Below are 26015 nucleotides of genomic sequence, written 5' to 3' on the forward strand. Positions count from 1 at the left end.
TTCTCGAAGCACAATGTCCGATACCAAATCTCGATCCCACACAGCAACCAGCCGAGCGAATCAATTATCCGAACATCTCTCCTCATCATCACATCAAGAAGATACAAAGTCTGAAGACCAAAGCCAACAAAAGACAGCTCCCAACACTGGTGTCCGTCGCCGCAGAAAGGCAAAGAAAGACGACGACGACCTCCCAGCTGACTACAGCGACATACTCGGCCACCTGACCAAACTTCGCACTCTCGCCAGCACCCCCGATCTCTCCCGTCGAGGGTACGTTCGCCAAAAACAAGACGGCAAGCTCTGGGTCCGCGAACGAATCAATCTCCTCTTCGATAAAGACTCTTTCCAAGAAATCGGCGAAGCTACTGGTCACGTAACATGGAAACCTGTCGGATCTGGAGGCATCAGAGAAGAACCAGTGGCTTTCACTCCTCACAATAATGTCCAAGGATTTGGGAAACTGAATGGAAGGAAAGTCGTCTTTACTGCTGATGATTTCTCCATTCGAGCGGGTCATCAGGATGGTCATTCGATGGCTAAGACGGTCCATACGGAGAAATTGGCTTTGCAGTTGAAGATTCCAATGATTAAATTGACGGATGGGAGTTCGGGAGGAGGTTCGGTGACGAGTATTGAGAAACAAGGTTATTCATATGTGCCGCCTATGACGGGATTCGATATCGTGCAGGCACAACTGAATGCTGGAATTCCGAATCTCGGAGCTGTGTTGGGTCCTGCGATTGGGCTTGGTGCTGCGAGGGTTGTGAGTTGTCATTTCAGTGTTATGGCGGAAGACATTGGGAGTTTGTTTAATGCGGGGCCTAATGTTGTGGCGAAGGCTACGTTTGAAGAAGGGTTGAGTTTTACGGATTTGGGTGGGCCGGGAATGCATTGTACGAATGGGACGATTGATAATCTGGCGAAGGATGAGAAAGAGTGTTTCGAGCAGATCAGGACTGTGTTGGGATTTTTGCCGAATTGTGGAACACAGATGCCCCCTGTCGTTGAGAGTAGAGATGATGTTGCGAGGGAGAATGCGGAGCTGAGGAGTATTGTTCCACGGAAACGTGAAAGAATGTTTTCGATGAGAAGAGTTATCTCAACAGTCGTGGATGAGGGCTCATGGTTCGAAATCGGGCCTCTCTGGGGCAGAACAGCAATCTGCGGTCTTGCTCGACTCGGCGGGAAGCCGATTGGGATTTTCGGCAATAATCCCGAAGTGCTGACAGGAGCGCTCGACGCCGCCGGGAGCCAGAAGCTGATTCGGCATCTAAAATTCTGCGATGTCTTCAACTTGCCACTCCTGCAGTTCGTCGATGTACCGGGCTACGCGGTTGGAACGGTAGCAGAGCGCACAGCGACCATGAGATGGGGAGTTGAACTTACGAACGCCTACTACACGACCACGATGCCCATTTTCAGCGTCATTGTAAGAAAGACGTACGGAGTGGCGGGAGGAGTCATTGTCGATTGTCGAGATCCGCATAGTCGTGTCGCCTGGCCGAGTGGAGAATGGGGGTCTTTGCCATTGGACGGCGGAATTGAAGTCGGGCATGCTCATGAGCTACGACAGATAGAGAAGGAGAAGGGCGTCGAAGCAAGACAGGCACGATATAAGGGACTTGAGACAATGTACAGGCGGTTGATGAACCCGGTCCGGACAGCGAATCACTTCAGTGTGGAGGAAATAATTGATCCGGCCATAACGAGACAGGTCGTTGCGAATTGGGTCGACACGGTGTATGAATCTGTGCTGCCAGACAGAATTCTGCAGCGGGTGTGCGGTAAGGTGCAGCCCGTCTACGCTTAGATACTAGATACCGTAGATGGCACTTGCTCCGACTTTGACTGCAACAAGTGCATTGCATTGCATTTATTGAGGTAACAGTGGCGCACAGCACAGACATGTCTGTCAATTTGCGCATCGTGAACGCTGTAGCAATCCAGCTGTGAAATCGGCCCACGAGTATCAGCACAACAACGAAAGGCCCACATCCGCATGCTCCTCTTATCCGGCATCTTTGAGACAGGCAGCGCAACGCCGATCGGGATCGGACACTGGTCTGCCAACAATGATCGCATTCGTCCTCGTCGCCGTGCACAGTCACCAACTCCTGTCGCACAACTCAGGAACTGCAAATCGACACAGGTGGCGGGCCATGTATTCCATCTCGGCAGCAGGACCAATTCAGCTGTGGCTGCTTGGTTGATGGCAACACTTGGCAGGCGTTGAGTCTGTTGCGTGGAATCGAGCACTGTGGACTCCATTCCAGTGCCAGAGGTTGACTATTCAAATAGACCGATGCGGGATTTGCTGTACCGTGGCTGGGCATCAGCAGACAGCCGTACTGCTTCGTGGCGGAGGGAGGGGTTCTCAGCTTTGATCAGGTTTAGCACTCATCTTTGCGGCGGGATCCCATTTGGAGCACAATGGCCCCCTATGGTGACAAGCACGTACGGTGGGCCCGTAGGTTGGCGAGGATAGGCATCGAGTATTCTCGGAATGCTTCAAGGCGTCACACTCCTATCGATTTTGGGCAACTTCTTCCCACTTTGCTCGTTGACTTCGATACCAATCTTCTCCAGCCCTTCCCATGCGTCCGGAAACTTCCCTGTGGCCCAGGACTCCACCTCATCCTGCTTCTCGGCATGACCCGCAGTGGCATCGTATAGGCTGCCGAGCAAGAAGACGTCAACGACGACCTCGTTCTTTCCCTCCGCCTCTTCGACGCTCTCGAGGGCCAGATCGATGTCACCATTGCCAGCCAGGGCGGCGGCATACGATGCCCACATGGATTGGTCCAGCTCTATACCCATCTGCTTCAACTTTGCCCACAGTTGCTTGGCGCGCAAGTCGCCAAACGGCGCTTTCTCGCATGCACGTAGAGCGATGTGAATGCTGTTGTAGGTCGGACCTTCCTTGGAAGCAACGATGTCGTCCCAGAACGCCAGTGCCTGCCGAGGTCGACCGCAGGCAGTATATGCGATCATCATGGCGTTCTGAAGGTACGTATTGGTGGTAATATTGTAGTCGAGTTTCAGTTGATTGTGAATGAGCTCCAGGCTGTCGAGATCTCGCAGCTTTGCGGAGCACAGGAAGGAAGTTACATATGTGTCGATTACCGGTATAGTGTCTTCTCGTGAGTGACGACGCATCTCGTTGAAGATAAAGACTGCCATGTCGGGCCGCTCACGGGTGAAGAAGCTGGCCATGACCGCGGTTCGCTCCGATCGTGGCATCTCATCGAACACTGTTCCTAGAATCTTGTACGCGTCCCACGCACGGGACGTTGGAGTCTTGGAGTTGAGACAGAAGTCGAGAAGTGTAGATCGAATATTGTCGCGCTCTGCAGAAGAGTAGTGGTGAGCGTGTGTGTTGAGCAGGTCAATCACGTCGTGCATTTCGTCGCGGTTGAGATGCAACAATGCCAATGCTGTCACAGTGGATGGCTCAAAGCGCGCCCTCCGATCTGCCAGATCCATGGCTACATTCATGACTGTATCAAAGTCGTGACGCTTGCTCTGGCACAATGTCACAATGAGCTCGTTCACCGTGGGCACGTCTTCATTCGAGGAGAGGTCCATGGCCTGCAGATTCTTGTACGCGATGAGAGCACCATCCACGTCATTGACCCTCAAGCGATACTGTATCTGTAGTTGATATGTGCGGGCATCGGGTTCGATACTTCTGGCTTGTCCCAGAGCGATGAATCGCTCCGCAAGATACGGGTCCTGTTTTGAAGTGGCATACTCGACCAAGCCGTTGATGGTGGTGATATCGGGCAGCCTCCACTCCGTGGGATCCGAGAAGTCTTCGTTGGACTTTTTCATAACGTCCATCATGCGTCCGATTTCGTCTGCGCCTTTTCCAGTGGCAGCAGCCCAGATGAAGATGGCATCCCACAAAGGCTTGGGAGGATTGTTGATCATGGCTTGCCGCACGACTTGATGGCCGAACTCGAGTTGTTGGTGGGAGACGCACCACCGCAACACAGAGTCAAAGTTGAACGCCAGACTTCTTTGGTTTTCTTCGTCGCCATAGCCAAGCTCCGTAGAAGAATCCCAGTATTGCTTCCACCATGTCTGCACGGCTTCCTGATTTGTGGTGCGGAGATAGAATGCGAGCATGGGATGTGCGAGAAGCTGTGGACGCGGGCGGAGCGACTCTCGTTCACTGATCATGTTCAGTGTCTCAAGCAAATCGCGCTCACTGTTGCCTCTGGACACGGCATCCAAGGCTGTGATCCAGTATGACTCCAGGTGTTGTGCTGTGCTCGCTGTGCCCTCCTCTGCGTCTTCGTTATCGATTTCGGCTTCGTTGGGGCTGACGCGCTCTATAGAAGCGAAGCCGGATTTCTCTATCTGCTCGACCAACTGACGGGCTGATAAAGAGTGGCCGGCCAAGCCCAGCATTCTGATGTGACTGAGGTTAGCCCTGTATCGAACTGCGCCATTAAGAGATTGCCCCTTCTGAAGAACCAAGGAGGAGAGTCTGAGGTGGGCCTCGGTGACTGGCGCGCGAGTCTTTCTCAATATTTTCGTAATGCGTATCAAGAGCTGCGATGATATGAAACGGCGTGGGGAGGAGGCTTGTTCTTCAGCAGCCCAGCAATACTCGAGACTTGATGCAACCAGTTTGGCGGCGCGGTCGTTGACACGGCAGTGAGTGGATAGAAAGAATTGCTTCAATGCCTGGGAAATGTCTTCAGGCGGAGGCAAACGAGCATTCATGCGCTGCATTTTCGCCAAATGCATCATTTCTTCCATGCCAGGCTCCAGGTCAGCTTCCTTCACCTGTCTCTTCTTGGGCCCGAACATGTTGAGATCGAAGAACGTCCTCCGCTGCTCGGCAGAAGCCACTGCTCTGCCATGCTGTGCCGTCCATGATCGAGAGCCATTTCCTGTTCTGCTCAGGGAGGTATATGCTTGCCGCCGCGGACACGCTCGATGGAGAATGGGCTCGTTGGCGAGGATTCGTCGGAGGACGTAGCGGGTGAGGTGGGTGGGCATCGTCAGTCCATAGGCAGTGAGTCGTCCGCTGCCGGTCTATATCGTCCTCGCCGGCGGAGACAGCACTGTGGGAGGCGGAGGGGAGAGCTCCATGGATGATGCGGGCGAGATACATCGCATGCACGTCTCGATGCATTTGTCTTGGCATCTCCGCTCACGCCGCAGCGCGACGACTTTCCTCGCCGACACCCCCATCGAGCACACGACACATCTACCGCATCATCACACCTCCGCCATGTCGCTCGAGCAGTCCTTACGCCGCCTGGCGATCCGCAGCAAACCTATCTGCCAGCAATGCCGTCGCTCTTTCGCGACATCACCGGCGACGAGGCAGCAGAGCAACGCAACGGCCGCCGTGGCTGGTATGAATATATCTAGTCCTCGTCTGCGGATAGTACGTCTAACAGCATCCAGACCTCTTCTCCAACAGCGCATCGCAATCTACAAAACCGGCCACTGCCTCCCGCCCCACCCCCGCTGCCATCGCCAGCACTCCCTCCTCCGAATCTCCCACCGAATCGCCCAACTTTACGCTGGCCCGATCTGCGATTCAACTCGCAGGTGAAGCACGTCGCTTGCAAGTGCAGCGACAACTCGCCCTCGACACGGAGCGCGGTTGGAACAGGCAGGATCTGGAACGACAAGCGGCGCATCGCAAGTGGAAAGCTGGCGACGTCTACGCTCCGCATGATTTGACTGGCATTGAAATGGCAAAGTGGAAGAAGCTGCGGAGGAGGTCAAAGCCCAAGTATGATGTGGTAGACCAGCTGAATTTGAAGCCCATCGATTTATACAAGAACTTCTCCATCATGAGCGAGTATGTTTCGGAGATGGGCAGGATCAAGCACAGCAATGAGACAAATCTGCGGCCCGTGAATCAGAGAAGGATGGCCAAGGCTGTCCGGAGGGCGATCGGGGTGGGCATTCTGATGCCGAGCACGCATCGTCATCCTGAAATCTTGCGGATCGAGAATAAGACTGGGGCGAGAGGATACTGAGGGAAAAGAGTAGGGGCAATAACGAGTTTGAAAAGAATACAGGGGAACTGCAGCTCGGATGTCGAGGGTCAGAGTAGCACTGATGGATCAGAATTATCCTATGAACTTGGAAAGAGCCAAGAGTGCGCTGAGCGATGTACGATTAGCTGGGGACGTCGGTCGCTGCGTTCAGCCACAGGAGCATGCCTCCTTGCCACGAGGTACAATGGAGGCTGCCTTAGATGCATTCAGCATCCAGCATAGCAGCGCCGCCACGGAGAACGTCGGCAACATCCATCGACTACGTCTACCAATTGCTCTCTGACAACGTCCCTCATTTGACCTGCAATGGCCTCGCTGACCAGCACCCTCAGACACTCACCTTCCAGAGGTTCCTCTTCCCCCATACACATCGGCACCTCCAGGCTAGGACATCTTGCTCGGGCAGCACATCGGTCGGGGCAGAATGCAGGGACAACAGCAGCCGTGCATATGCCGGGCACGAGAGGGATAGCAGCTTCAATGAAGATGCTTGATCCATAACTGCACATTCTTGCACTTGCACACTTTCAGCTGCGTAGTCTCGATGCCAATGGCTATCAGCAACACAGTCTTGGCGTGACCAACCACACTTCCTCCACTTGGCTGATTTCGGCGGCACACGCAAAGGACTCGGGACTCGTCTTGCTGACTTTCCGCCGATTTGCCCTATACTACACCTGTGTTGACAAGTTCTGCGATTGCAGCGAGCTCGTACGGACAAGCGGGAAGCTGCGCATTCGCAAAAGTCTAAACAACCACGAGCGGAGGCTGATATAGTCATGTGCGGCGATCCTGGTAGCAACATGGATCCATACCATGACACAGCACTGGGGTAAGCTCTTTGGGTAATTCTACGCTGAGAGCAACCCCTCTCATTGAACTGATCAGGTCTAGATAGGCCGCCGGCCGGCTGCCATGATAGCGACGGCGACCGCTCTCCACTATCTCTGCCATTGATATCAGCGCTCAATGACAACAGTTATAAGAATCGCCAGCCTTGACCGATGAGGCGATCTCCCTTTTTCCGTCATGCAGAGAAATCTCAGCATTACCAGTGCGATCAATAATCGTCCCACAAGGCCTTCCTCATCGTCCAGCAACGCCAATACTTCTAACAGCAAAGCCATTATGCACGTCCTCCAACCTGTCCCTGTGCCGAAAGGAACTCCGGCTTTTGAAGAGAAACGCGAAAAAGTCATCGCTGAACTTGAAGCTTCAATTCCAAAGGAATTTTGGCTCCCGGAGTCTTTCTTCGAAAACCCGCCTTTGGACGTTACTTCTATTCCCTCGACATGTGGAATACTGACTCCTGCGGAGATCATAATTACAGAGCAGTACGATGCTACGGGCTTGGCAGCTGCAATCGCGAAGAAGGAGTTGAGTGCTGTAGCCGTTGCCACAGCATTCTGCAAACGTGCCGCCATCGCCCATCAGCTTACTTGCTGTCTCACGCAGTATTTCATGGACGAGGCTTTGGAGCGTGCAAGATACCTGGACGAGTATCTCGCTACTCATGGGAAGACTGTTGGTCCTTTGCATGGCGTGCCAATTGGTGTGAAGGAGCATATGGCGATCAGAGGCCATTGGTCGAGCTGGGGGTATTTTGATACCAGGGCTTGGAGTGAAGAGGATTCTTTGCTTGTGAAGATTTTGAGAGATGCGGGCGCTGTGTTTTATGTCAAGACTAATCAGCCGCAGGGTATCATGCATTTGGAGAGTGATGGGTGGGTGGGGAGGGTGAATAATCCGCATAACGTGAATCTGTCGTCGGGAGGGTCGACGGGAGGGGAGAGCGCATTGCTGGCGATGAAAGGGAGTGTGTTGGGATTGGGGACTGGTGAGTTCATATACCATCCTTCCGCATGTCCTCGATGTGCTTCCTGCTAACAATGGAATGTGCAGATATCGGAGGTTCCATCCGCGGACCATCAGCCTTCTGCGGGGTCTTTGGGTATAAGCCAACATCCTACACTGTCACGATGAAAGACATGATACCCATCGGCTTCCCAGCAGAACTCAACGTCCTTTGCTCTATTGGACCCATGTCCCGTACTCTCCGCGACGTCGAACTCTTCATGCAGATCGTGGTCGGCAGTAAACAATACCTCCACGACCCACGCATCATTCCCTTCCCATGGACCGGGCTCTCGACTCCACGACCCAACCAACCCATCAAAATCGGCATCATGCTCAACGACGGTGTCATCACACCTCAACCTCCCGTCCTTCGAGCTCTCGAATGGGCCCAGGAACGTCTAGGCAAAGACTCGAACTTCGTCCTCAAACCTTTCAAGCCTTACCGTGCAGACCTAGCGATGAAGTATATCGGCGAGATGTACTGGCCTGACGCAGGCATCAACACGAAAGTTGCTCTCAAGAAGACTGGAGAGCCGATGCATCCTCTGACCAAGACGGTGCTCTCTCCCATGACGACTGATTTCGTTGATCCTGAAGGTCCGGAGAAAGAGCAGACTGCTACGGAAATCACATTGCAGCGCGTCAAACGTGATGAATTCCGGTGTGAATTCGTGGAGAGCTGGAATGAACAAGATGTGGATGTTGTACTTGCACCGTGTTTTGTTGGGCCTGCGAGTAAGCATGATACGGCATTCTATTGGAACTATACTGCACTGTGGAACTTCGTCGACTATCCCGGAATCGTTGTTCCTACGCCTGTGAAGGTGGAAGGGAATGAAAAGTACAATGGTGACTGGAAGGCGTTGAGTGAGAAGGATGCCCATGTGAGACAACTGTGGGAAGAGGGAGGATTTGAGAATGCGCCGATTAACCTACAAGTTATTGGGAGGAGATATCATGATAATCAATTGATTGGTATTGTTGGGGAGTTGGGCAAGGTTTTGCGCTTCGCTTGAGAGGACGTTTGGGAAATTGAATTCTTGGGCTTGAGGCGGTGGTCGTCGTTACTATGAGAATATCAGGCAGAGACAGCTGTATGTGATGTTGACGGAGGCTTGGTGTCATTGCAATTATGGTGATCTATTTGTATTTCTGTGAATAGCCAGGCGTGGAAAGCGTACCCCTGTGATACTCCGGCTTCCTGTAAATCTGCTCTTCTTGTTGCGACTTCCGCAAGATCGTCAAGTACATGGTGTCGATACTGACCGTTTCAAAGTGAACAACGAGGTTGCCCCAGTATGATGACCCTCCATTAATGAGCTGAGCCAGCATGGGTACCTTGCATCTGCGCGAATTAGCTCACACTAAGCAACCATCCCCTGAAGCAGTGCGTGATTCTAGACTGCTGCTCCTTGAGCAGGACGACGAGCTTCTGCGTACTTTGTGCATCTATACAAATCTGAGCAGTACGTAGGCTCCTACTCCTCACGGCAGGAACACCGACACGATGAGCCACAGACGCTGCACTTCATCGAGCGAATACAACAGCTCGTATTTGTAGGCTTGGCAAGATCAGCGCTGGAAGGCATGTGCAACTGCTAGTTTGAGAATGACAGCATCTTTACAGGGTTGCCACTTTCTCCCGACAGTCCACCCAGATCAGATCATCTTTCGGCACTTGCCACATAGGAGAAGCCACATAACTCACGGCAAGGACATTCAAAACCATCTGAACTTGACCTCACCTCTCAAGCCACAACGTCGAATTAGCGTCTCGAAATGTACTCCGCTCTCGCAATTGCTTTTGCCACGCTGGCTGCTGCCACTCCAGCTCCTCAAAAAGGCAGCAGTCCAGAAGATCCTCTTCGCGTCACCGCCACAGCACTGAAGACTGGCAGTCAAATCGATGGACAAAGCATCAACGCCGACCTTGGATCGTTCTACATTGGCGGCAGACCCACAGGCACACTTCCACCACCAGCCGGCGATACCACTGAGTACGCCACGAACAATACCATCTTCACATATGTCAACTCTGAAGGTGGACTGGGTCTCTCGGTCGCGGTTCCTGGCGGGCAGCGAGTGTATGTCGACAGCGGTGACGAGGCCAATGGATATCCCGCTGGCGTTCTGAGTTACACCGAGGCCGAAACGAACAAGACTCTGGGTGGCCCGCCTCTGTTCGAGGGCTTTAGCAACTACTACGATGGGATCATGAAGTTTGAAGGGCAGGATTGGATTGCTTGCCCAGTGGACTCCAAAGGACAAGTGCTTTCTGTCTGGGCCGCATCACGCATCTCGCCAAGTGTAGATCGCGATCGTTGCATGGACTTTCAATTCAAGATCCATGAGCCTTTCGATGGACCTCAGCTGGCGTGGGCGTACAAATTCAATCCTGGACCATAAAAGATTTTATGTGTCGTTCATATTGTTGGACCGATTGAGCACCCGGTCTGATTCGATAGCCATTTTTTGTGACCAAGATGACTACTCTTGCTCAAAACAGAAGACGTAATGGAGCTGAAGGTTTCGCAACGCTCGACACTGCAGCAACAAGTATACAAAATTGTGATGCTCATCTCGCAGAAAGTCACCTTCTGCTTACCTGTGGCCTTCTAGTCAATCTCAATGTCCTCATCCATCATCACACATCCACAAAGACTGTTTGAAGGACGTTAAAGCTTGCTGCTTTAGTCCGAAGTGTTTCCTACTCGACGTGCATGACTAAAATGTCTCCTGTTAGATCGGTCGCTCGTTAATGAGAGCAAAGACATTGAGAATGACAGCAGAGCTGCTCTGTGACCTTGACGAAGTGCAGCACCTTCTGTTTCCAGGAAAGCAGAACTCGGACCAAGAAGACAGTGCATATGGACTCCCGAATCTGCTGAAATGTCAAGCTTTAGGACCTCTATATCTCCTCTTTGGTTCATGGACCTTCATACCTTCGCGGCCGCGGACAGAGGCTGTGCTTTCCCATGTGACTACTTTCAGCGAACCGCTTTTTCGCTTGAGCTTTGCAAAAGCTCACTAATCAACCTCGTGCCGCCAAGACGCTTCGACCATATTGTTAGCAGTTGCCTGGCAGAGAACGCTCGCAAGGCTTTTACTCGCGCAACTCACTATCCGCTGTAGCACCTCGGTCAAAGTAATCATATTACTGATAAATCACCCGTGCAGCAACCGAGGCTGGTCAATGACGGACATAAACTCGCCGCACCATTGACCACTGGAAGGCTCCACTTGTTGTGCGTCTGGATCATACAATCACCGCTAATCACGTCTCCATCATGGCTCCTTCATACGAGAGCATTCGCTCAGCACAAGCTCACACGATCGGCCAACCCTCGACTGCCACGCACAACACCGCTTTTCTCCGGCCTTCCATTCTTCTCCTTGGATGGGGCTTCGTTGTCTTCTTCACCTTCGCATTCGTGGCATCATCACTGCGACTCTCCACGCCCTTGTGGCTCGAAGTTCTTCTCAGATGGGGACCAGGAGGAGCTGAGCAATACGAGAAAATGATTGCGGCAATCAATTTGGTCCTTGGCATTTTTTTGATTAAAGCCGCGAATGCACCGCTGGATCACGCCTTGTTCCTGGACTTTGCTGCTTGGTGCAATGTGGCACACTTGACTGCCATGACTGTGATGGCGATCACGAATCCAGGTGACAGGATACATTTGCTCGGTGATGTACTCGTAGGCTATGTGTTGGTCGGCCCTTTCGTCTGGATCTGGGTTCATGTGAGAAGAGGGACAAAGAGGCAGGTTTGAGGGTGTTACATCGCCTCTGTGCTAGGGGAAAGAGGAGTGTGAAGATCGAAAAACGGGCGCTGATTGACAAACGGCTGGGAATGTATCGAACGGAGATCGCGGGGGATGATGCTGTTCTATCTTGGGATGAAAGCGTGAAATCGATGCGATCATTGTAGTACGGACAAGATCTCCAGGACTGGGTTGAGGCAGAACTCGCCCCTCAATCAAGCAATGTTATCGAATCCACCACGCTCCTGTGTCGCTTCGTCGTCGTTCTGAGTACGACCCATCGATCCCAATGCCTACGTGAAAGCAAGGTCGAAGTCGTCTTGCTCGTGCTGCAAGACCAAGCATGACATCTTCAGCGTCTTGCGAACCAGGAATCCCACTGGCGTCTTTTCTCTATGCCAAACGTTTCAGCAGTGGGTCCATGCCGTACCACATCCAACGTAGGCTGGTCAGCATCTATTGATTGATGTCAAAGGCCACAGATCAAGCGGCGGCAGCAGTATCCCAGTGTTCGCGTCGCTCATTCGTACGGTAGGATTCCTGGCATCGGACGACCTGAGCGTTTGGTCTGGTGCTTACTTTATTGGGATGGGCTGCGCTCCTTGAGGGGTCGTAGGCCACCGTTGCCGCCGTTGAAGGGTGCTCGCGACGTTGAAACTCTGACAAACTCGAGGTGGTGCGCTTTTGCTGCCGATAGGTCCCTTCTTGTAGGTCCAGCTCGGCATTTCGGGCTGGATCTCACTGCCTTTAGTCTCGATACGGCGTTGAAGAGGCAGCGTTCGGAGGGCTAAACATGATCGATTGTCTACCGGCCTGAGATTCCACCCGTTGGAGACTTTGGTTGGCTTTGGCGTTGTGGAAGTCTCTAGATGGAAATCTAGGATTGAAGAAGTCAGCTCTACCACACAGGCGCAGGAGACGGAAAAATGTACGTGGATCTAAACCCTCCACGTGACGTCTCGGGAGAGCGCATCAGCACCGTTGCAGCAGCAGCGGATGTTGGCGGCGAGTGCTGCACCATGCGCGACGAGCATCGCGTGTTGGTCTATCGGAGGTTGTGATGCTCCAGAGTGGTTGTCTTGCGACTCTCCGCGCGCGCTTTCCATCAATGTTGGCTTTGCTTCCTCAACACCTTCGGCTTCAGGTCTTACGTGCTCACTATTGCGCTCGTCATTCACGACATCGATCCGGTCATCCACGGAGCACGACCCTCGCTTCAGCTGGGTCGTCTCGAACTTTTCCGATCCTTCCGTCCGCACGTTATTCGACAACACAAAACTCCTCACAACTTTTACGGAACCGTCGACTTGCGGGGAATGTCGCATGGCAGTACTCTTTCAATCTCAACAGCGCCATTAATGTATACGCCAGAGCCGAATCCGCTTCGTGATGGTGCAGCAACTTTGATCAAGCCATGGCTATCGACGGACAAGAAGCCCCCTTTTACCACAGCCAAGCTCATCGTGTTTGCATTTGTCATGTTGGAGAAAGATGAGATGGAACAGGATCAAGCACGCTCGTGAATACTTGGCACCTTTCCATACTACCGCCGTCTGGTTGTGGACAAGTAATCTGCTGCATTCAGCCCAGTCATGATGGCGTTTTGCGATGAATACCTTCTGTTCCCTCGGCCTTGAACAGAATCGCGACGGCCTTGCCAGTCAGAGCCTTGCTCGCGTTTCTGCTTCCTTCGTTCCGACCGTCGCTTGACCTTCTTTCTTTGGGACTTGCAACATCTATTGAGCAAGGCAGGGACAATGAGTTCAGGTGATCAAGGCATGTGAGGAGAAACTCTTCCGACGCCTCCTGCGGCAGCGAGCACTGAGCTTCGTAGTTGAGTACCGGCGCCATTCCGGACCGCTAGTCGCGTCTTGATTTCCACATCACGTTGTGCCAGCCCAGCACCTCTCAGGCCATACGTAGGGCCAGGTTCTCTTGAGGGCTTTTATTAGCGGGGAGAAGAATGTTGGGAGCTGAATCCTATAGCTGGAGTAAGGTGAGCAAGACGTCAAGCGGACACAGGTAACAAGGATAAAGAGACAAGGGATCATGGAGCAGATGAGAAGGATGTACTGATGGGAACGGACCGTGGTCGGAACCCAGGACAGTGGGCGACGGCCATATGTAAGCTGGGCCAATGGAATTTTGTCTGGCAACTGAGCATCTTTGTGGCTTCAACTGATTTCCTTCGTGCACTATCTTGGCCGATCTCAGTGAGACTCATCCATCCGACGTTGCGGTTTGCGCCTCACCATGGTTCGGCCCCACGTCTTGTCTGAACCGCGCTGACGTGATGAAAAGACTGCGGTGTTTCGAAAGCATGCAACCAGATATGCAGAGGCTGTGTGCCCAGTTCCTTCGCAACAACTTTGTGCTCCACATGATCCTGTCCCCTGTCCGTCCACAGTTTGATCAAGTGGCAGCCTCGAAATAGACCTACGGAGACCGCTTCTGGTAGAACAACATCTAAAGCGGTGGTGCACACCAGCAATCGCATTTCCCATCATCCCTAATTGGCACGATTAGCATAACCTTGTCTCGTAGAGCAATACCAGCTCTCCTGTACCTTGCAGAGGCATCCCAATACGGCCAAACGCACTAAATCTATTTGTGAGCGATTTCAATAGCATAGACGATGGAAGAATATCGATAGCACAACATACCTCTTGATCGCACACGCTCTTGCAGCGGTCGATGTCAGCTTGCAAACAATTCGACCATTTGTAGCCTCCGTTTCGCGAATTAGGTCCGCAATTCAAGCGGAGTTCTGCCGCATTAACAGCGGCCAAGCCAAGGAACAGAGCGGTCCAGAAGGTAAATGAATACATGTTTGTAGTTTGCTAGTCGTAAGAGAGGTGGCAACAAAGTGAGAGAATCTTCTGTATTTATAGCTATAGTTCATCGAGACCTGCCAAGGAATTGTTCTGGAAACAGACGTGAGCACTAGTCCACTCGTACCGGATATTCAGAGAGCTTCATCCCATCACGCCGAAGACGATCCATTGCCGGCTTGAGGTGAAACGCACGTGTCCATTCATCCTCTCAGACTGGACAGATACTCCTCTGCTAAATCGCGGCATGCGATAGGGTCAGGGGGCTGAAAGCCAAGCATTACATCTCGGACACGCCAAGCAACAGCAGGATGCGTCGTAACTGGCAATACGAGGAGGAGCATCGGAGAGTTCGTGCGTTCTCCGGCATTATATGCCGAATCAATCTAGTAGTACTAAGGTCTCGAAATACCGAGCAAGACGAGCTTAGCTATAGTTCTACTATTAGGCTTACTGCTTTGCCACGGGGGCGACTGCAAATTTTCGAATGATGCGGCAGAACATTACATTCGGAGGGTGACACAGCTGCAATGAGTGCGAACTTTTGCTATGGAGAAAAAACACTCGTGTAGCTTCCTATGCTCACTTACTGAATTGTCGTACCAAAATACTACCGAGGAACGGCTGCGGCCCAATTCCCCCAACTACACGACAATGGTCTGGAGTGACCGACAGGGTCTCTCTGCATAACTTGCAGTTGAGCCTACAGAGTCATGAGAACATCAAGGTCCGAGCGGGCTTGCAAACGAGCGCAATTCAGTGCCTTGTGGTCTGGCTCGGCCTTCACTCGCTACACATGTCAGCCACACGCCTAGAAGCCAGATTTGGTCGTCATGGAGTCACTAAAGTTCTAGCGCCGCCTCGCTGATCCTAAGCTTAGTCAGTCCCGTCTTCTTATCCCAAGCTTCGCTCTTGGTCGCTTTCTGCCATCTGAAGGTGGACCTTGGACTAAGGGAATCGCGCGCGTAATGGGATCAGTACACTCGGCATTGTTGCAAGAACCACGTTCTTTCAGATATCTGCAATGTAGGCGTTGAATCTTCAAACAGAACTGCTTGTTCCACATCAGTGGGTCTGAGAGAGGGGTGAGGTTTCTTCAATTTTTGTCTCACAGGTTTTTCAGACGGATGAAATCCTACCTGGAGGCTTTTAGGGGTGCATGGCATGTCCTGGCATGCAAGACGATTGCACATAATCTCCCTTCAAGAGGCCACCATGTGTATTTGCAGGGAGCTTGGCGCGCGCGGTGGATGAAAATGGGAAATGCATCGTGCAACGTGGTAAGAGTTCTGTGTAGTCTCCACAAAGTCCAGCTTACTTTTGAAGGAAACTCGGTATGCTCAGACCTCTAGCCTGGACTCCTTTCAAGATCTCGTTCTGATCGATTACGAATTTCACCTGTCGTACGAGAAGTCCGTGATGCTTCGCGTTCGCATCCTTTACCAGATCCAATTCACCAAAGACTGGCACAGTCAAGTCCCATTTGCTTCCATCAGCAGCAGAGACTTTGGTTGGGTTAAGCGCCGACACAGCAAGAAGGTTCCCGCACATCATGGCATGCGTCATGACTTTGTATCCGTCTTTGGTTTCAACCACGACTGTCGAGACGGGCACATGTCGGTGATCTGTGAGCAGCTTGTCGTACACCTGCTTGGCGTTGTTGAAGTTCTCTTGTGCATTGCCTTTGCTATGGGTCCCGTCGGGCTGCACGACACCAAGTTCCTCGGTGATCCATTCCATGATGGTGCGGTGGTCTCTGCTATCGAAAAGCTTGGTGGCCTGGGAGTCCGTTGGTATAGCTACGCTCGCTGCTGTCAGACGTCTTACTTCTTCGCCAAATGCCATGGCCGGATGTTCCCGCGTGGCCTCCCCAAAATCTCCATCAGCCACAAAGGCATTTGTTCTGTAGGATGACATGATTTTGCGAAGCTTGAAATACGCTTGGTGAAAGGTGGGCGGAAGTGTCGTGCATTTGCTGTGATGCAAACGTATCAGGTACTGAGCTTCTATATAAGTGCACGCAAGTGGAGTCTCGCTTCTGGCTGATGATCGAGCAGCTATAGCTTTTCATGCAGGATGTGCCGCATGACGCCATGTAGAGAAGTAACCCGGGTCCTGCAAGCTCCTGAAAGGGCAGCCGTATGAGGAGATGCAGAGCGCGGGAATGATTTCCTTCCAACGTTCGTGACGCGTCGAAGCGTTTTTGTTCTGTGGGAGATCGTGTTGGTTGCTATGAACTGGAGCGGATCTTTCCAACCGGGCGCCAATCAATCAGCTATGGCTTCTACGGGATATTCAACATTCTTCGAAGACAAAATAGTCTTCCTCACTGGCGCCACAGGCAATCTGGGATCATGTACCTTATACAAGCTCATCACACAGCTTCGTGTACGGCGCGTATATGCATTTGTGCGAGGCTCAAAGAACCAAGCTCTGGACAAGTTGAAGCGAAAACTGGCGCACAAGGCCACGTCCATCACAGATAGTGGCAAGGTGCAGTTCATCGTAGGCGACATACACCATCCAGGCTGGGGAGTACACTCCGACGAGCTGAGGTTACTGCAGAACGAGGTCAGCATCGTCATCCATACGGCGGCCAATCTGTCCCTTTTCGATCCTATTGCCGAGTGTACGAAGAACAATTGTACTCCGGTCCTCGAACTTGCGCGCATGGCTGCAACGTTCGAAAAGACACAAAGCTTTGTTTTCGTGTCCTCGGTCTACGTCAATTCTTTCCTTCCTGATGGCCTGGTCAAAGAGAAGTTGTATCTCCTCGAAGACTCCACTGGCGAAGAAATTGATCCAGAGCTGGAGCATGAAGAGATCAGTCGCACAGGGTCCTCTCGATTTACTAAATACTTTCCCTGGCCGTATGCGCTGTCCAAGTACCTGGCGGAGAGACTGCTTCTTACCAGGTTCTCATCGTTGCCCATTTTGATCGTTCGATCCAGCACAATAGGGCCCGCGTTTCATACGCCATATCCTCTCTTTGGCGATGAGGAATCATATCCTACTCAACACGTGGGCAAAATTTACATGCGCAATCCAGATGCCAGCAATGTATGGCATGCACCTGCAAACTCTTCCTCGGGAACCAACGTTCTCGATGAATTGCCTGTCGACTGGGCATCCAATGTCCTGTTGCTGCACATCACAATGGGAACTCATGGAATCGTCCACGCATCGGCCGGCACCTACATGAAACAAACCTCGAACGACGCGCTCATGGACATATCCCACTCTGGCACAACCGGCATCAAGAAAGCAATCCAATGGATCGCAGCAGATAGCGGACCGCAATGTACACTGGCCAACGCGTTCGTCATCGGCAATCGTGACTGGAATTTCAGCTGCGCAAAATCAGCGTGTTTCAAAGACATCGACGGTCCGCTAAGCACTGAAGTCACGCAGGAGCAAGCTCGAGCTTTCAATGATCGTCGCTACTCGGCTCTAGTTGAGCAGATTCGATTGGAGTCTATGAATTGATTGGTTTGTAGATAGTAACAGCGTCGTATCAAATGCACACCGTCTCTTCGATCGCTGATCTGTATTGTGACATGGCGACGCACCGCTTTCTGGCTCGGAAGAAGCTACCACGCCACAGCTCTTGTGAGCCAATGGATAGCGTTTCACGACAGCGACATCCTTGTGAATTCGCCCACACTTGCGCTGAGCACTTTTTCGAATGCGCGTCAAGCTGTAGCTCTCGCTTTAGGAAGTCGCAAAATACGTAAAGGGCTAGCACTGGACGATCACAGCTACCCCAGTCTAGCTGCATCGGGCTCCTGCAGCATAGCTTGCTCGTGGTATGGAGTGCTGCCCTCAGGCTAAGTAACAGAATCACGAAGCTCATGTGGGGCTCAAATGACGCTTTGAGAGCACCGTTGTTCTTGTTCGAATGCCGATAGAGCTGATGGGAAATCTCGAGAATAGTCATCGGAGTTCTCTACATCGAAGCAGACCGTGACCTCGGCCCACTCATACGGGTCTCAGCAGCATTAGAGTGCGCATTTGCACGTTATTTGTTGGCTTCGCTCAAAGCGATCGCTCAATTTGTCTACCCTCATCGATCGCAGAGATGGTGCAGGCCCAACAAGAAGATACGCCTACTGGTGCGCTGGAGCCCATCGCCATATGCGGCATGTCCATGAGGCTTCCAGGTGCCGTCAGAGGAGCTGAAGCATTCTGGAAAGCTTTGGTCGAGAAACGAAAATTGAAGTGTATCGTCCCAGAAGACAGATTCAATGTCAAGGCTTTTTACAGCTCACAGGCGAAGCCAGGAACAATCATTTCACCGGAAGCTTTCTATCTCAGTGATGCAGAGCTTGGCCATCTGGACACATCAATGATTCCCATAGCAGCGCACGAACTGCGGCACATTGATCCTCAGCAGCGAATGCTTTTGGAGATCACTCGAGAATGTCTCGAAAACGCGGGCGAGACAAACTGGCGAGGGAAGCGGGTGGGGTGCTACGTGGGTACGTTTGGCGAGGACTGGATTGATCTTGGAGCTAAAGACACTCTGGACGCAAACATGTATCGTGCCGCTAGTTCGTCAGATTTCGCTTTAAGCAACCGGCTGTTATACGAGTATAACTTTCGTAGCCCGAGCATAACTATTAAAACCGGCTGTTCTATAGCTATAATGGGACTAAATAAAGTATACTAGGCTATTAACTCCGGTTAGTATAATACTATACTTAGGATGTCACGGGCTGGGCCCGTAGACATAAGACTGCCTGGAAGTCGGCGGAAGTTAGTAACGCCGGCCCCGGCTCACGTGCGCGGGAAGCACGGGAGCGCCTGCACACTTGTACGCTCGAAGAGAGAAAGCTCTCCCTTCCTCTCTTCGAGCTACGTCCTGTCAATTCGGGCTACCTATATGGTAGCGCAGAGCACCTGAGCCCTGTCCGTAGCAACTGTACCTGTGTCAACCATACCTACCTTCCTGCTAGCCTCCGCCCGTGACACTACGTAGCTCCTACCTTTAGGTATGGCTGTCGACCGCCCTCTACCTCCGTTCCTCCCGGAAACCGAGTCTCAGTTCTCTGAGCATGCCGCTACCCACCCGTCCCTCTGGTACGCCTATTTCCAGTCCGCCTACCGCTATATCGACGAACACGATAACGGCCAGGATAAGCTCGCGAACGAGCTTGTCCGCGAACAAATCCGCGCTTCCGAGACCCAAGAAGCCCTCCAGTCCGCCCGTACTGAAATCTCTCAACTACGTGCCGTTATCGACTTCCAGAAGAGCTCGTATGAAGAGAAGGAAACGAAATTCCGCGAGGAACTGCTCTTAGCAAAGATAGAGGTCGAGAGAGCCCTCCACCTCGCCCAACCTATCGTACAAACCCCGCCGTCCCTACCTGCCGACACGCGCGCTAAGAAGAGCGCAGATCCTACTCCGCGAACGACTCCGCCTACTCCTGCCGCACCTACCGAGTCTAGCCAACGATCTGAGAAGCTACCCGACCCAGAGAAGTTTACCGGCGACCGCAAGGACCTCCGCCGCTTTGTCTCTCAGATACACGAAAAGATGTTCGTAAACTGCGACCGCTTCGCAACGCCCCAGTCTCGTATATCCTACGTAACAAGCCGCCTCTCTGGGATTCCTTACTCTCAGATCCTACCGTATATTAAGGACGGGATCTGTCAACTTCCAGACTACCAGAACGTTCTTCAGATTCTCGACAACGCCTATGGAGACCCGAACCGTGTTAATAATGCCCGCGCCGACCTGTTCCGCTTCCGCCAAACTAATAAGGACTTTGCTGCCTTCTTCGCCGAGTTTCAACGCCTAGGACTAGAGGCTGAGATGACCGAGGAATCTCTCTCGACGCTCCTCGAACAAGCCGTTTCGAACGAGATTAAACAGATGCTCGTCCATAGTCCTCCACCGACGCGAGAGTACCTCAAGCTCGCCGCACACTTGCAAGACCTCGAGAACCGTCGCCGGTACTATAACCAAACCCCTGCTATCCCGAACCCCCGCACCTTACGACCGACTACTCCGCCTGCTGCCCGTAACGAGAAAACCTACGCCGCTGCTATTAAAGAGAGGTCGCCCGATCCTATGGACCTCGACCGGTTTAAGAGGAACCAGAGGACAGACAAAGAAACCGGAAACTGCTTCCGCTGCCACAAGCCAGGCCACCAGGTGAAACACTGCACCGAACCGGACACCCGCCCTTCCTGGAAACAGTTTAGCGACGAGCAACGACGCGCAGAGAAGCGGCGGGCTAACGAGACCACCCGCACCGCTTCACCCCTCTCCTCTCGAGGACGATCTCCCCCGCAGTTACCTCTTGCCCGTAGTCCGTCTCCGAACACGTCGGAAAAAGGCGTACGCTTGGTAACAGTCGCTACCCGGCGTTAAGTGTGCGCGAGGCCTTACCTGCCCCCGCAACTAGCTACCGACCCTGCGTTCTACCCGACGTTGTTCGGAGTAAGAAGCATTGTTTACCCTCTGAATTGTCTTCTGGATCCCCGCCTACTGCTCCTAACCCTCTAAAGAGAGAGGTTTTCCGTATTTCTGCTACAGCGCTTAGGGTGCCACATAAGTTTGACCGCTCCGTTTCCCCAAAGGTTCAGTTTACTACCACCGTTAACGGCTCCGAAATCTCCGACTACGCCCTACTAGATACCGGCTGCGAGGCTTATGGCCTTATCGACCTGCAGTGGGCTACTGAGGTAGGCCTACCTATCCAGACTCTCGAGAAAGAGGTCTATATGTTGCCTGTCGACGACCAGGAGGGAGAACGCGAGTTCGCTCTTAAGTACGGCACAGTCTGCGCCCTGCGAATCGGCGAACATACCGAAAAAAATGTTGTCTTTCGCCTTACGAAGCTAGGCGGCTGCCCGATGATTCTTGGCTATCCTTGGATGGAAGGCCATAGCGTGAATCTTAGCCCCGCTAACGCTACTCTATTATTTGACAGCCCGTACTGCCAGTCACACTGTAACGTCTCACTAGTCCCCGCTAAGGTTAAGGTCTATACCCGGAAGGTCCCCCGTTTAGCTACCCGGAGGAAGAATAAACTCGTCGACGTCTGTAATATCTCCTTTCGAACCGCAAGCCTCTATGCTGCACCGAAGTACCAGAGGAAAGGCTACCGCCTCTGCTATACGACGATCGAGGACCTGCAGTCGATATTTACCTCCGAAGAGAAAGCCGATATCGAAGGACAGCTGCCCGAGTGCCTCCGCGACTTTAGCTCTGTGTTTTCTCCGAAGCTAGCCGACCAGCTTCCTCCACACCGCCCGTACGACCACGATATTAAGCTAAAAGAGGGCGCTGAACCGCCATTCGGCCCCCTCTACGGGATGTCTCGAGATGAACTACAAGCCTTAAAGGAGTGGCTCGACGAGAACCTCAAAAAGGGCTTTATTCGACCAAGCTCCTCCCCAGTCGCCTCACCTGTCCTGTTCGTTAAAAAGCCCGGGGGTGGCCTACGACTCTGTGTAGACTACCGCGCGATAAATGAGCTTACGGTTAAGGACCGATACCCGCTCCCGCTAACGACCGAGACTCTAAATAATCTTAGCGGCATGAAGTACTTCACAAAGATCGACATTATCTCTGCGTTTAATAATGTCCGTATGAAAGAAGGGCAAGAATATCTTACTGCCTTCCGGACCCGTTTCGGACTATTTGAAAGCCTCGTTATGCCTTTCGGACTCACCGGCGCGCCGGGAACCTTTCAGCGGTTTATTAACGACACTCTGCGCGAATTCCTCGACCAGTTCTGCTCTGCTTACCTTGACGATATCCTGATTTACAGCCGGACCCGAGAAGAACACGAAAAACACGTCCGGGCTGTCCTGCAAAAGCTGCACGATGCGGGTCTTTACGCAAAGCTATCGAAGTGCGAGTTTTTCCAACACGAGACTAAGTTCCTAGGGATGATCGTTGGCCAAAACGGCATCCGGATGGACCCCGAAAAGATCCAGACAATCCAGAACTGGCCCGAACCGAAGAATGTTACCGACGTCCAGTCCTACCTAGGGTTTGCGAACTTCTACCGCCGCTTTATACGGAACTTCTCGAAAATCTGCCAGCCGCTCACAGCTCTTACGCGTAAAGACACTCCGTTCGCCTGGACTCCCGCTTGCCAGAAAGCCTTCGACGACCTAAAGCAAGCCTTCGTAGAAGGCCCGATACTCGCCCCGTTCGATTGGACTAAGGAAGTTATCGTCGAAACCGACGCCTCCGACTACGTGTCCGCCGGGATCCTCTCCCAATACGATAACGAAGGAATACTACGACCTATCGCCTTTTTCTCAAAGAAGCATAGCCCTGCCGAATGTAACTACGAGATCTACGATAAAGAGCTGCTTGCTATTATCCGCTGTTTCGAAGAGTGGCGCCCTGAGCTCGAGGGAGCCGAACACCCGATTAAAGTCTTGTCCGACCACAAGAATCTGGAATACTTTACGACGACAAAGCAACTTAACCGCCGTCAAGCGCGCTGGTCCGAATTCCTGTCCCGTTTCCGCTTCCAGATTACCTACCGACCAGGGAAACAAGGCCAAAAACCCGACTCTCTAACCAGGAGGTCAGATGATCTGCCTAAAGAGGGGGATGAACGTCTACAGCACCAGAGCCAAACGATTCTGAAACGAGAAAACCTCCCTGCCCCTAGGAAACAAAAACGAGTATCGTTCTCCGACCAGGTTACGATCTATACGCTGCCTACGCCGGAACCGCAGCTATACGCCTTCCCAATCCGAACAAGGGAACAGTCCCCGCCGAGAGACGCTATTAGCGCAGTACAGATCCCCGAAGAGCTCCAGGAAACGATAAGGCAAGGATACCGAACCGACGAGACCCTCTGCGAGATAATAGACGCAATACGAGAAGGGAAAAGCCGTTACCCGACGATCCAGCTCGCGCAGTGCGAGCTACGAGAGGACCTGCTCTTCTACCGAAGCCGACTCTACGTACCGAACGACGAAGAGCTTTACGACCAAGTTCTCCGCCTCTGCCACGAAACCCCAGCTGCCGGACACCCTGGAAGAGCCCGTACGTACCAGATCGTATCGAGGGACTACTACTGGCCAGGTATGAGCGCGTATATCCGCCGCTGGGTCCAGAACTGCCATGTCTGTAGTAGGATTAAGCCTAGCCGACAACGTAATCGAGGACTCCTACAACCGTTACCGACACCCGACCGGGCCTGGGATTCGATCTCGATGGACTTTATTACGCACCTGCCTAAGTCCGAAGGGTTCGACGCTATCTTCGTAGTCGTCGATCGCCTTACGAAGCTACGCCACTATGTCCCATGCCTTACGACCGACGGCGCCGAAGAGATTGCTCGCCTGTTTGTTAAGAATATCTTCCGACTCCACGGGAAACCGATTAACATTGTCTCTGATCGGGACGCCAAGTTTATGTCTGACTTTTGGAAACACCTTACGCGGAAACTAAGGATTACCTGCTCCCCATCGACTGCCTACCACCCGCAGACAGATGGCCAGACCGAGAGGCTAAATGCAGTCCTCGAACAACACCTGCGTGCGTACGTTTCGTACCTACAAGATGACTGGGTAGAATGGCTACCGCTAGCGGAATTCTCAGCGAACTCAGTGTTCTCCGAAACTACCGGCTTGTCTCCGTTCCTAGCTACCTACGGTTTCCAACCCCTCCTAGGAACCGAAGTCCTACAGCATACGACCGACGCCCCTGCGAGTCGAGAAGCAGAATCTTTCGTCGCAGATATGAAGGCGATTACCGACTTCCTAAAGGCCGAGACCAGCCTCGCACAGTCCCGATATGAAGAGGCTGCAAATCGGCACCGTAGCGCCTCACGCAAGTTCTCTGTTGGAGAAGAAGTCTGGCTCGACGCTAGGAATATCAAGACCCTCCGCCCTACGAAGAAACTTGACTGGAAGAACCTAGGCCCGTTCCGCATTCTTGAGGTCAAACCGTATACCTGCCGACTAGACCTGCCAGCGACGATGAAGCTGCACCCGGTGTTTAACAACGATCTGCTTACTCCTGCCGCGAACAACCCGCACGGCTATCAGCGTACGCCCCCGCCGCCGCCCGTTATCGTCGACGGGGTCGAGGAATGGGAAATCGAAGAGATCGTCGACTCGAAGGTCGACCGCCGCGGCCGCGGTGGCAAAGAACGACTGCGTTACGTAGTAAAATGGAAAGGCTACGACGTACCGACTACAGAGCCTGCCGATACGATTATCGAGGATGTGCCACACCTCGTCCGGAACTTCCACCGCCGGTACCCGCTCAAACCAGCGCCCCGCCAAATGCCAGTGTAAAGAGCAAAAGTCGGCACGACGTTGAGACACCGCAGGTGCTATCAACGTTATGCATAGCCCGTCGAGGGTTCGAACCTCGAGCGTCAAGCATGGCAACCGAAGAGACAGACGTTGTGTCTCTCGGCCTACACCTGTGCCCCAGACCAACTGGACGAGCTGACTAAGCACGATTCCTGCCGCAGTATAATGCCTGAAATCCGTTGGACGTTACAGACTTGCGCTAGCATACGGCTGCAGCGATAACCGCCAGAGGTTACACGAGCCCACTGGAGTCGAAGATCTTCCGCGCATCCAGACCCCGGAAAAAGTCACATGACTTCTTGGCACGCCCGCCTGCTCCGCCAACTACCCCCTCCGACCGGTCGCGACCCGAATGTACACCCAACGCCGCTGCCCCGAACCGACTCGAACGCGTGACCCCGAGGAGATTGACCTCCCCGCCGAGAATGGCCATATCTCACCCGTCGTCGCCGGGAAAAATGTCCCGACTTCATCGCCCACCTGCACATGACCCCTGCTACGCGCCTACAGCTTGAACCGCTCGAAATCCGATACTTGGTTCCTGCCCCCAACGAGGATTGAACCCGAGGCCCCAGATTCCTGCTGGACAATCATAACCGCTGCACCACGGAAGCAACCCGAATTCTGAAGAGTTATGTTGGATCTGGAATCTTCTGCTCGCGACCAATCAGACAAAACTGACTATGGGGGTCCCCTCCGGGGGGTTCCTGTAAATTGAGGGGCTGCATATGAGACTGGCCTGACCACCCAGTGACTCTAGTGCAGTAAGAGGGCCGTCCTGACCACGAAGAACTGTGTACAGTAAAGCTCCGGTATTGTCTTTGGATTCTATGTACTAGTCGCAGCAACGATGGTGGATTGGGTTCCTCGAGCGGGCTGTACATACCAAAGGCGATACCGTGGAAGGCTCCTGCTTGCAGGAGCTAACCTGTTTGCTCCGCTGTTGCAGAGTATCTGTCCTGTTTTGTTCTGCCCTCGGGTAAGACCCGAGGAAGAGGAGCTGCACGCTGCCTAGGAAGGGAGTGCGCTGCACTCGCCCTATTTTGAAAGAACGTGACTCGGAGCGTCACTGCTAGGAAGGGAGTAATGTCACGGGCTGGGCCCGTAGACATAAGACTGCCTGGAAGTCGGCGGAAGTTAGTAACGCCGGCCCCGGCTCACGTGCGCGGAAAGCACGGGAGCGCCTGCACACTTGTACGCTCGAAGAGAGAAAGCTCTCCCTTCCTCTC

General features: G+C 52.9%; 9 protein-coding genes across 9 annotated transcripts; 7 read left to right on the forward strand and 2 right to left on the reverse strand.

The window, feature by feature from the left end:
• Nucleotides 1–13: 13 nt before the first annotated feature.
• On the forward strand, nucleotides 14–1813 carry CKM354_001214400 (uncharacterized protein; the record flags this gene model as incomplete). The annotated part of the gene is made up of 1 exon (XM_044807657.1): nucleotides 14–1813. One exon carries the CDS (start codon nucleotides 14–16, stop codon nucleotides 1811–1813), a length of 1800 nt encoding a protein of 599 aa, XP_044663592.1.
• A 698-nt stretch (nucleotides 1814–2511) lies between these two features.
• Nucleotides 2512–4821, reverse strand: CKM354_001214500 (uncharacterized protein; the record flags this gene model as incomplete). The annotated part of the gene is made up of 1 exon (XM_044807658.1): nucleotides 2512–4821. The coding sequence occupies one exon, from the start codon at nucleotides 4819–4821 to the stop codon at nucleotides 2512–2514; it is 2310 nt and encodes a 769-aa protein (XP_044663593.1).
• Nucleotides 4822–5248: 427 nt separating this feature from the next.
• Nucleotides 5249–6011, forward strand: CKM354_001214600 (mitochondrial 37S ribosomal protein RSM18; the record flags this gene model as incomplete). Its single annotated transcript, XM_044807659.1, has 2 exons — nucleotides 5249–5375; nucleotides 5428–6011. The coding sequence occupies 2 exons, from the start codon at nucleotides 5249–5251 to the stop codon at nucleotides 6009–6011; spliced, it is 711 nt and encodes a 236-aa protein (XP_044663594.1).
• A 1050-nt stretch (nucleotides 6012–7061) lies between these two features.
• On the forward strand, nucleotides 7062–8905 carry CKM354_001214700 (uncharacterized protein; the record flags this gene model as incomplete). The annotated part of the gene is made up of 2 exons (XM_044807660.1): nucleotides 7062–7869; nucleotides 7935–8905. The coding sequence occupies 2 exons, from the start codon at nucleotides 7062–7064 to the stop codon at nucleotides 8903–8905; spliced, it is 1779 nt and encodes a 592-aa protein (XP_044663595.1).
• A 763-nt stretch (nucleotides 8906–9668) lies between these two features.
• On the forward strand, nucleotides 9669–10295 carry CKM354_001214800 (uncharacterized protein; the record flags this gene model as incomplete). The annotated part of the gene is made up of 1 exon (XM_044807661.1): nucleotides 9669–10295. One exon carries the CDS (start codon nucleotides 9669–9671, stop codon nucleotides 10293–10295), a length of 627 nt encoding a protein of 208 aa, XP_044663596.1.
• Nucleotides 10296–11176: 881 nt separating this feature from the next.
• CKM354_001214900 (uncharacterized protein) lies at nucleotides 11177–11662 on the forward strand (the record flags this gene model as incomplete). Its single annotated transcript, XM_044807662.1, has 1 exon — nucleotides 11177–11662. The coding sequence occupies one exon, from the start codon at nucleotides 11177–11179 to the stop codon at nucleotides 11660–11662; it is 486 nt and encodes a 161-aa protein (XP_044663597.1).
• Nucleotides 11663–15798: 4136 nt separating this feature from the next.
• On the reverse strand, nucleotides 15799–16401 carry CKM354_001215000 (uncharacterized protein; the record flags this gene model as incomplete). The annotated part of the gene is made up of 1 exon (XM_044807663.1): nucleotides 15799–16401. The coding sequence occupies one exon, from the start codon at nucleotides 16399–16401 to the stop codon at nucleotides 15799–15801; it is 603 nt and encodes a 200-aa protein (XP_044663598.1).
• A 360-nt stretch (nucleotides 16402–16761) lies between these two features.
• CKM354_001215100 (uncharacterized protein) lies at nucleotides 16762–17970 on the forward strand (the record flags this gene model as incomplete). The annotated part of the gene is made up of 1 exon (XM_044807664.1): nucleotides 16762–17970. One exon carries the CDS (start codon nucleotides 16762–16764, stop codon nucleotides 17968–17970), a length of 1209 nt encoding a protein of 402 aa, XP_044663599.1.
• Nucleotides 17971–18562: 592 nt separating this feature from the next.
• Nucleotides 18563–19153, forward strand: CKM354_001215200 (uncharacterized protein; the record flags this gene model as incomplete). Its single annotated transcript, XM_044807665.1, has 1 exon — nucleotides 18563–19153. One exon carries the CDS (start codon nucleotides 18563–18565, stop codon nucleotides 19151–19153), a length of 591 nt encoding a protein of 196 aa, XP_044663600.1.
• Nucleotides 19154–26015: the final 6862 nt, after the last annotated feature.

Source organism: Cercospora kikuchii (genome assembly GCF_019650295.1).
Source record: "Cercospora kikuchii DNA, contig_00008, whole genome shotgun sequence".
NCBI lineage: Eukaryota > Fungi > Ascomycota > Dothideomycetes > Mycosphaerellales > Mycosphaerellaceae > Cercospora > Cercospora kikuchii.